This window comes from Penaeus japonicus, unplaced genomic scaffold, assembly GCF_977035675.1.
Source record: "Penaeus japonicus unplaced genomic scaffold, GWHDUDI00000001_assembly GWHDUDI00000025, whole genome shotgun sequence".
Lineage (NCBI taxonomy): Eukaryota > Metazoa > Arthropoda > Malacostraca > Decapoda > Penaeidae > Penaeus > Penaeus japonicus.
The window spans coordinates 35818926-35828925 of record NW_028234427.1 but is presented as its reverse complement, the minus strand read 5'-3'; the positions used below and the strand labels follow the sequence as shown (position 1 = coordinate 35828925).

The following is a 10000-nucleotide window of genomic DNA, read 5'->3' as shown; positions in this document are numbered from 1 at the left end:
CCTGATGCCGCAATATGCAAGCTCGTCTTGCAAAACGGTAGGATCAACGGTGTCTTTCCCTTTGCAAGATTCAGAAATATTGTTACGGTGTACTGCTCACTATCAAAAGCTTTTAGTATGTCATGAGTGAAGGATAATAAAACCGCTTCAAGGGATCTTTTAGGCCTGAATCCAAACTGACAGTCAGTTTGTATATCATGCACAGTGATAAATTCTAGAAGTCTGCTGTAAACGATCCCTTCAATTATATTGCTTAGGGAGGGTGAGGTTGATATATAGGTTCAAAAAATACCTGGTCCGCGACATCCCGTTTCAATTTTTTATCCCGACGATGAGTTTTAAGCTGACACGTATAGTTTCTTTTGAAGAGAGCAAATTCAGTTGTTAAGGTGTTTCATTTTGAGAGAAAAAAACAAAATCCAAGCCGGAAATATACTCTGTGAGGCGTTTTTCACCGTCTTTTTCAATTGCTTCACTGTAGCTCTGTCTCTGGATTTTAAGAAGCTGTTGGGAAAGGGGAAAGGAGAAAGGGGTGGAAGAAGAGGTTCGGGTGAAGGGGTGGGGGTGGGGTAGGAAGGAGAGATTGGAGGTGGAAAGGGGTTGAAAGTTTGGAATGGAAGGAGAGGTTGTGGGGAAGAGGTTATGGGTAGGAGGAGGGGTTGGAGGGAAGGGAAACGAAAAGGGAAGGAGGGGGAGAGGCATTGGGGTTTGGGGAAGGAGGGAGGGGGGGCTAACGGTAAGGGGAGGTAGGGGGTTGGTGAGGGAAAAGGGGAAGGAAGAAGGGGAGAGGAGGGTAGACAGGGGGTAGACGGTTGGAAAAGGGGAGAGAAGAGAGAAAGGAGAGAGGGAAAGGGCGAGAGTAAAGGGGGAAAGAAGGTATAAGAATAAATAGGAAAAGGATCATCCAAAAACGGGAAAAAACGCAATTTTTCTGTTCTTTTCTTCTTCGGAAAATAAAAACCCGGTGAACTTACCTCTTCTGTCGGCATCACATTGAACAGCTTTTCATTATAACTACCATGCTAGTGTTCTCATTCCATGCAACGCATACGCAATACTTTTGCATTGCCTATTACTTTCATAATCCAATGCTTCTCTCATGCATATCTTACGGTTTTTGGTTATATAATCAACGGTCAATTCGATTCATCCTCTTCTTCTTTCGGAACAGAGGAACAGAGGAACACCATAAAAGGCATGCTGATTCAAATTCTCTTATGTCAAACTCACGGCCTCGAGAGGGGAAAGGTCAGTATAATAACGGCCTCGAGAGGGGAAAGGTCAGTATAATAACGGCCTCGAGAGGGGAAAGGTCAGTATAATAACGGCCTCGAGAGGGGAAAGGTCAGTATAATAACGGCCTCGAGAGGGGAAAGGTCAGTAAAATAACGGCCTCGAGAGGGGAAAGGTCAGTATAATAACGGCCTCGAGAGGGGAAAGGTCAGTATAATAACGGCCTCGAGAGGGGAAAGGTCAGTATAATAACGGCCTCGAGAGGGGAAAGGTCAGTAAAATAACGGCCTCGAGAGGGGAAAGGTCAGTATAATAACGGCCTCGAGAGGGGAAAGGTCAGTAAAATAACGGCCTCGAGAGGGGAAAGGTCAGTATAATAACGGCCTCGAGAGGGGAAAGGTCAGTAAAATAACGGCCTCGAGAGGGGAAAGGTCAGTAAAATAACGGCCTCGAGAGGGGAAAGGTCAGTATAATAACGACCTCGAGAGGGAAAGGTCAGTATAATAACGGCCTCGAGAGGGGAAAGGTCAGTATAATAACGGCCTCGAGAGGGGAAAGGTCAGTATAATAACGGCCTCGAGAGGGGAAAGGTCAGTAAAATAACGGCCTCGAGAGGGGAAAGGTCAGTATAATAACGGCCTCGAGAGGGGAAAGGTCAGTATAATAACGGCCTCGAGAGGGGAAAGGTCAGTATAATAACGGCCTCGAGAGGGGAAAGGTCAGTATAATAACGGCCTCGAGAGGGGAAAGGTCAGTATAATAACGGCCTCAAGAGGGGAAAGGTCAGTATAATAACGGCCTCGAGAGGGGAAAGGTCAGTATAATAACGGCCTCGAGAGGGGAAAGGGCAGTATAATAACGACCTCGAGAGGGGAAAGGTCAGTATAATAACGGCCTCGAGAGGGGAAAGGTCAGTATAATAACGGCCACGAGAGGGGAAAGGTCAGTATAATAACGGCCTCGAGAGGGGAAAGGTCAGTATAATATCCCTTTGAGGTGGTGTCGGCAGATGAATTTTCACACGCTATTTATGATGTTCATTTGTTTTGTATACTCGTGAGCTGACATATACTTTGAGGTGGTGTCGGCAGATGATTTTATGATTATTTATGGTGTCTATTTGTTTTGTTACACCCGTGAGTTGAGGTGTGTAGATGTCTATACTTAAGGTTAATCAAATCCGACCGTGGATTATGTAACTATTTTGTTATATATATATATATATATATAATCCTCCTGTATTGTTTATTTTTCTTATCACTATCATTTCAAAATAGCAATATATATAATTTAACAGGACTATGTTCATTATCAGCATTCCATTACCCATGCTTATCATAACCATCATCATTACCATTAACCACCATCAACATAACCATCATTACCATCATCATTATCCCAACGCCCATTCCCATCATAACCCATACCACCATTATCTTAAATACCCCATCACCACCACCACCACCTCCTCCATCACCACCACCTCCTCCATCACCACCACCACCACCTCCTCCATCACCACCACCATCACCACTTAACATCACCATCATCATCAACCAACATCCCAACATCTGGATCAGACAATAACAAAGTCAACTCACCTGACTGCAAACCCGATCCCACTTCAGCCACGCAAATGTTCCGGTCTTTGTCGTACTGGTATACATCCGGGCACCAACAAACCCCGAAGAGACATTCAGGTTCGGGCTGCTGTAGGGGGGGGGGAAGGGGGGGGTAGAGAGAGAGAGACAAGATTATCCTCATTATCATCATCCTCATTATTACGGCTTGTTTGTCTTCGGTTTTATCTTCTCTCTTCTTTATTGTTATGATGATGATGATGATTGTTGTTATTATTATTGTTGTTGTTGTTGTTGTTATTGTTATCATCATCATTATCTTTCATTATCATTATCATTATTTTTATCATTATCATTATCTTTATCATTATCATTGTCAATATCATTATCATCATCATTATTTGAGTTTATACCTTGTACCTTCTATGTTGGTTTAAGCTCTAAAACTATATATAGAAGTCAATGTATTCATCCCAAGACATTGAAGCTAAAAACAACAACGATAAATTGATATGCAAGTTATTTCTTTCAATGCAACAACTATAGATCAGAGCAGAAATGTATCACCATTTATAAAAAAAAAAAAAAAAAAAATCGGATCTTGATGACGTTTATGGGTGGGTTGTCCATGGCTTTGGGTGGGGATCCCGGTCCGCTTATAGAAAATGGGTTGGGCAACTGTAGGATGTTTTGTTTTTGTTTTTCTTTTATCTTAGCTTTTTGTGACTGAATTATGTGTTTTGAAACTGGGCTTTTCTATCTATCTATCTATATGTGTACACACACACACACACACACACACACATATATATATATATATATATATATATATATATATACATATATATATATATATATATATATATATAAAAACACATATATATATATATATATATATATATATGTATGTATATATACATATACATATATATATATATATATATATATATATATATATATATATATATATATATATATATGTATGTATTTATATGTATATAATATATATGTATATATATATATACATACAAATACATATATATATATATAATATATATATATATATATATATATATATATATATATATTATGTAATTTGTGTGTGTGTGTGTGTGTGCGTTGTGTGTATGTATGTACACACACATATATATATATATATATATATATATATATATATATATATATATATATATATATTTATAGCGTGTGTGTGTGTGTGTGTGTGTGTGTGTGTGTGTGTGTGTGTGTGTGTGTGTGTGTATGTAGTCAATATATATGTACAGATAAACAGATAATTCTATCAATCAATCCATCTATATGAATATGTGGATTTGGGGACATTTATGGATGTCTGTGCTCACTGAGCGCTTTCTACATAGTTACTGATTTTCTTCATTTTATCTTTTATTATTATCATTCAATGACTTTTGACATTAGTAAGGATACTATGGAGATGACTAATTATGGGGATGAAGTATTGATAAAGATGAACTGGCAATCATTGATAAAAGTATTGTGTATTGATAAAAGGAGATTCATTTATGTGTATGTGTGTTTGTGTAGACACTTGGGCGTATGAGTTGAATATCAGTTTGTGAGTATGAGTATTTTTCTTTCCAGTCTTGCATTTTTTTTATCAAAGGAAATTGTATTTCTCTTAATTTCACTCACTAGATAGACATCAGATAAGATACCTATTTACCTCTCCAGCATCTAATGGTTGTTGTGGTTCCTGAGGTTGGTATGGCTGTTCCGGTTGGTAAGGTTGGTACGGCTGCTCTGGCTGGTAAGGTTGGTACGGCTCTTCAGGTCGGTAAGGTTGGTACGGCTCTTCAGGTCGGTAAGGTTGGTACGGCTGTTCTGGCTGGTAAGGTTGGTAAGGCTGTTCGTCTTCACCCTGTGCATAGGGGTCGAGGGGTTGGTATGGTTGGTATGGAGTCTCTGGCTGGTATGGAGGCAGCTGTCTGTCGGTGCAGATGTACCCATCGCCGGCGAATCCAGGCAGACACTCGCACCTTTTGCCCTCTGGCGTTTCGTTGCATGTTGCGTCGGGCGAGCAATCAGCGAAGGTGTCACAGCCCTCTGCGAGTACAGGACAGGGCGGGGGGGTGTGAAATTTATTTTGCTATGTGAGATGAAGGTTGAATAAACAGATGTAGTTGTGCAATGTGGAATTTATTTTTCTATGTGAGATGAAGGTTGAATAAACAGATGTAGTTGTGCAATGTGGAATTTATTTTTCTATGTGAGATGAAGGTTGAATAAACAGATGTAGTTGTGCAATGTGGAATTGATTTTTCTATGTGAGATGAAGGTTGAATAAACATATGTAGTTAGTGCGATGTGAAATTTATTTTGCTATGTGAGATGAAGGTTGAATAAACAGATGTAGTTGTGCAATGTGAAATTTATTTTTTTATGTGAGATGAAGGTTGAATAAACATATGTAGTAAGTGCGATGTGAAATTTATTTTGCTTTGTGAGATGAAGGTTGAATAAACATATGTAGTTAGTGCGATGTGAAATTTATTTTGCTTTGTGAGATGAAGGTTGAATAAACATATGTAGTTAGTGCAATGTGATATTTATTTTTTTATGTGAGATGAAGGTTGAATAAACAGATGTAGTTGTGCAATGTGGAATTTATTTTTCTATGTGAGATGAAGGTTGAATAAACATATGTAGTTAGTGCAATGTGAAATTGATTTTTCTATGTGAGATGAAGGTTGAATAAACAGATGTAGTTGTGCAATGTGGAATTTATTTTTCTATGTGAGATGAAGGTTGAATAAACATATGTAGTTAGTGCGATGTGAAATTTATTTTGCTATGTGAGATGAAGGTTGAATAAACATATGTAGTTAGTGCAATGTGAAATTTATTTTTCTATGTGAGATGAAGGTTGAATAAACAGATGTAGTTGTGCAATGTGGAATTTATTTTTCTATGTGAGATGAAGGTTGAATAAACATATGTAGTTAGTGCGATGTGAAATTTATTTTTCTATGTGAGATGAAGGTTGAATAAACAGATGTAGTTGTGCAATGTGGAATTTAATAGCAAAATGGCAAAATGATATGTGCAATGTAAGGTTTGATAGTCAGATATACATAGAAGAATCCGAAATGTATGGTTTTGACAGCTGGGACTTTATAAAGCTATGTGAAATATTTGTAATAGTTAGAAATAATGAAAATGTAAAATATAAGGCTATATACGCGTTTTATAATGGAAGAGTAAACGAAATTGCTAGTGATATCTGAAGAGGATGATTTTATTGCACTTAAAGCAATAAAATTACATAATACATCAATGGTTTTAATTGACTTATAAGTTATATGTTTATTATCATCATTATCATCATTAGTATACGCTATACATAGATCAGATATTTCATGGTACAGAAATGTCATTTCTTCAAAGTCAAAGAATCTGATATTGACAAAATTCATAAAAGAAAAAAGAAGAAAAAAAGAAGAAGAAGAAAAAAAAAATAAAAAGATAATAGGAAAGGTTACCTAATCTCACTTTATTACAAATACGTGAAACAGATATCTACGATACTTGAACAAAAAAATAACATAAAAAGCCTTATTTCAATACCAATTCATAAAGACACCCCCCCCCCAAAAAAAAAAAAAAAAAAAAAAAAAAAAATCCCATCTCCCAACCTACAACAACAACAAAAATAATAAACAAAACAACAACACCCACATGCACAACCACGCGTCCTCTCCCCCTCCTTCCCTCCCTCCCTCTCTCCCTCCGTCCCCACCCCCCACCACATAACCCCCCCCTGCCCGAACTGTCCCCCTCTTCCCCCTCCTCCTCCTACCTGCCGCCACCACATAACCCCCCCTCCCTCCCCGACCTGTCCCCCTCCCTCCCTCCGTCCCCACCCCCTCCACATAACCCCCCTCCCCCTCCCCCTCCTCCTCCTACCTGCCGCCACATCCCTCCACATAACCCCACCTCCCTCCCTCCGTCCCCACCCCCCACCACATAACCCCCCCATCCCCACCCCTCACCCACCTGTCCCCCTCTTCCCCCTCCTCCTCCTACCTGCCGCCACATCCCTCCACATAACCCCCCCCTCCCTCCCCGACCTGTCCCCCTCCCTCCCTCCGTCCCCACCCCCTCCACATAACTCCCCCCCACCCCCCACCCCCCACTATCCTCCACCTGTCCCCCTCTTCCCTTCTTTCTCCTCCTACCTGCCGCCATATCCCGCCACACAACCCCCCCTCCCTCCCTCCCCACCCCCCTCCACATAACCCCCTCCCTCCCTCCCCACCCCCCTCCACATAACCCCCTCCCTCCCTCCGTCCCCACCCTCCCCCACCTGTCCCCCTCTTCTCCCCCTCTTCCTCCTCTTCCCCCTCCTCCTCCTACCTGCCGCCACCTCCCTTCACATAACCCCCCCCCACCCTCCCTTCCTCCCTCCCTCCGTCCCCACCCCCCTCCCCCACCTGTCCCCCCCCCCCCTCCCCACCTGTCCCCCACCCCCCTCCACATAACCCCCTCCCTCCCTCCCTCCCCCCTCCCTCCCTCCGTCCCCACCCTCCCCCACCTGTCCCCCTCTTCCCCCCCTCTTCCTCCTCTTCCCCCTCCTCCTCCTACCTGCCGCCCCCTCCCTCCCCACTCCTCCCTCCCTCCCTCCCCACCCCCCTCCCTCCCTCCCCACCCCCCTCCCTCCCTCCGTCCCCACCCCTTTCCACATAACCCCCCCTCCTTCCCTCCGTCCCCACCCCCCACCACATAACTCCCTCCCTCCCTTCCTCCGTCCCCACCTCTTCCCCACCTGTCCCCCTCCCCCACCCTATCCCCCTCCTCTTCCCCCTCCCCCTCTTCCCCCTCCTCTTCCCCCTCCTCTTCCCCCTCCTCTTCCCCCTCCTCTTCCTCCTCCTACCTGGCGCCACCTCCCGCGTACAGGTGAGTCCATCGCCGGAGTATCCATCGGCGCACAAACATCGGAAACCTCTCACTTTGTCGTCATAGAGACAGTCGGCGTAGAGACTGCAGATATCGGCGTCAATGCAATCTCGCTGTTGATTTATTAGGGTCTCGCCTGAAAGAGAGAGAGACAGAGAATGAGTTGCATTTTTTTTTTTTTTTTGCATTTTTTTTTTTTTTTTGTGGCATTTTTTTTTTTTTTCTTTCTTTTTTAGGTAGGGGGGGGGGCGGGGTTATTATTTTGTATTATCATTGTTAATGGTATTATTGGTTGTATTTGTATTTGTGTTAGTAGTGGTGGTGTAGTGGTAATAGTAATAGAAATAGTAGTATCATTAGAGGTAGTAGTTGTAGCATTTGTAATTATAGTAGTAGTAGTATTAATAGGAGTAGAAGTAGTAGTAATAGCAGTAAAAATAATAACAATAATAGTAGTAGTAGTATTAGCAGTGCTATTACTATTACCACCAATGTTGCTATTACTACAACCACTACTACAAAACTTACTACACTACCTCTACTCTTCCCACTACTGCCACCACCACCAAAACAACAACCTTATAATCTTAGCGACAGTGCCAACAAACACACAAAACCGTAACGAAAAGTATAACAAAAAAAAAAAAAAAAAAAAAAAAAAAAAAAAAAAAAATCAACAAAAACAACATCATCAATAACAACAACAACAACAACAAACCTTGATCAATGTTGCAGACGAAACCATCGCCGACGTAACCAGGTCGACACACACAGCGCGGACTGGGGCCTCTTACGTCACATACGGCATTGGGGTCACAGGGAATGCCACTGCAACTTGCTAGTCCTGTGAGGGGGGGAGGGGGAAGGGGGAGGGAGGGGGGAGAGGGGAGGGAGATGGGTTTAGTGTTTGTTTGTTTTCGTCTCTCTCTGTGTCTCTCTCCTTCTCTTTTTCTCTTCTCTCTCAATCTCTCTCTTTTTTTCAAACTCTCTCTCTCTCTTTCTTTCTCTCTCAATCTCTCTCTCTCTTTCTTTCTCTCTCAATCTCTCTCTCTCTTTCTTTCTCTCGCTCTTGCTCTCTCTCTCTCTCTCTCTCTCTCTCTCTCTCTCTCTCTCTCTCTCTCTCTCTCTCTCTCTCTTTCTCTCTCTCTCCTTCCGATATTTCTGTGCTCTTACCTTCTTAATTTATCAGTTTGAAACCTTTTCATAACATAACTTTGAACTTAACTATAAAGAGTATATTCAATATATGAATCATAATTGGACATATTTCTTAAATAAAATACACAACAAAGTTCTTTATTCTAACATAGGAAAGCCACAGTATTCTTTAAAAAAAAAGAAAAAAAAAAGAAAAAAAAACAGAATACATAAGATAAAACGAAATAAACAACAAAGATTAAATACGTGACGATAATAATAATAACAAAAAAACAAAAAAAACAACCATCCTTAAGCCATTGTTCTTCGTTCACATATACTTACGCTGACAATCCAATCCATCTCCAATGAAATCCTCTTTGCAAGTGCAAGTGAAACCTCCGGGTGTGTTGATACAGAAGGCATCAGGGTGACAGTTATCGCGGCCTGTGTTGCACTCGTTCACATCCAGGCAAATGGCTTTGTTGATTGTGGAGTCGTAGACTTCCTCGTAGCCTCGTTCACATACGCACCTGAGAGGGAGGGAGGGAGGGAGAGTTAGGGAAGGGGGTGGAGGGAGGGAGGGGGAGGGAGGGGGGCGGAGGGAGGGTGAAGGGAGGGAGAGGGAGGGAGGGAGGGAGAGGGAGGGAGGTGGAGAGGGAGAGGGAGAGAGAGAGTGAGAGAGAAAAGAAATATAGATATAGATAGATAGATCGATCGATCGATTGATAGACAAAAAGATAGATAGACAGAGAGATAATGAAAGAGAGAGAGAAAGAGAGAGGAATAGAGAATGAGAGAGGAAGAGAGAGAGAAAGAGACATATAGATATAGATATAGATAGATAGATTGATAGATAAATAGATAGACAGAAAATGAAAGAGAGAGAGAGGAAGAGAGAAAAGAGAGAGGGCGATAAAAAGAAAAAGAGAAATAGAAAGAGAAAGAGAGAAAGAGAACGAGAGAGAGAAAAAAAGAGAGAAAGAGAGAAAGAGAGAGAGAGAGAGAGAGAGAGAGAGAGAGAGAGAGATAAAGAGAAAGAAAGAGAGAGAGAAAGAGAAAGAAAGAGAGAGAGAAAGATTACTTCTACCATCTACATTTTTATATATATAAAAAGA

At 41.7% G+C, this 10000-nt stretch overlaps 1 protein-coding gene across 12 annotated transcripts in view; it reads right to left on the bottom strand.

The window, feature by feature from the left end:
- LOC122251815 (nidogen) overlaps positions 1-10000 on the bottom strand; it is a 65432-nt gene that overhangs the window by 22574 nt on the left and 32858 nt on the right. For all 12 annotated transcript variants that reach the window (XM_086551639.1, XM_086551644.1, XM_086551645.1 and 9 more), the window contains exons 13-17: positions 9228-9415; positions 8464-8589; positions 7723-7881; positions 4516-4895; positions 2835-2943 (exon numbers count right to left, since the gene is read on the bottom strand). In XM_086551639.1, coding sequence (XP_086407765.1) covers positions 2835-2943; positions 4516-4895; positions 7723-7881; positions 8464-8589; positions 9228-9415 — 962 coding nt within the window. The remainder of the gene's footprint in view (positions 1-2834; positions 2944-4515; positions 4896-7722; positions 7882-8463; positions 8590-9227; positions 9416-10000) is intronic.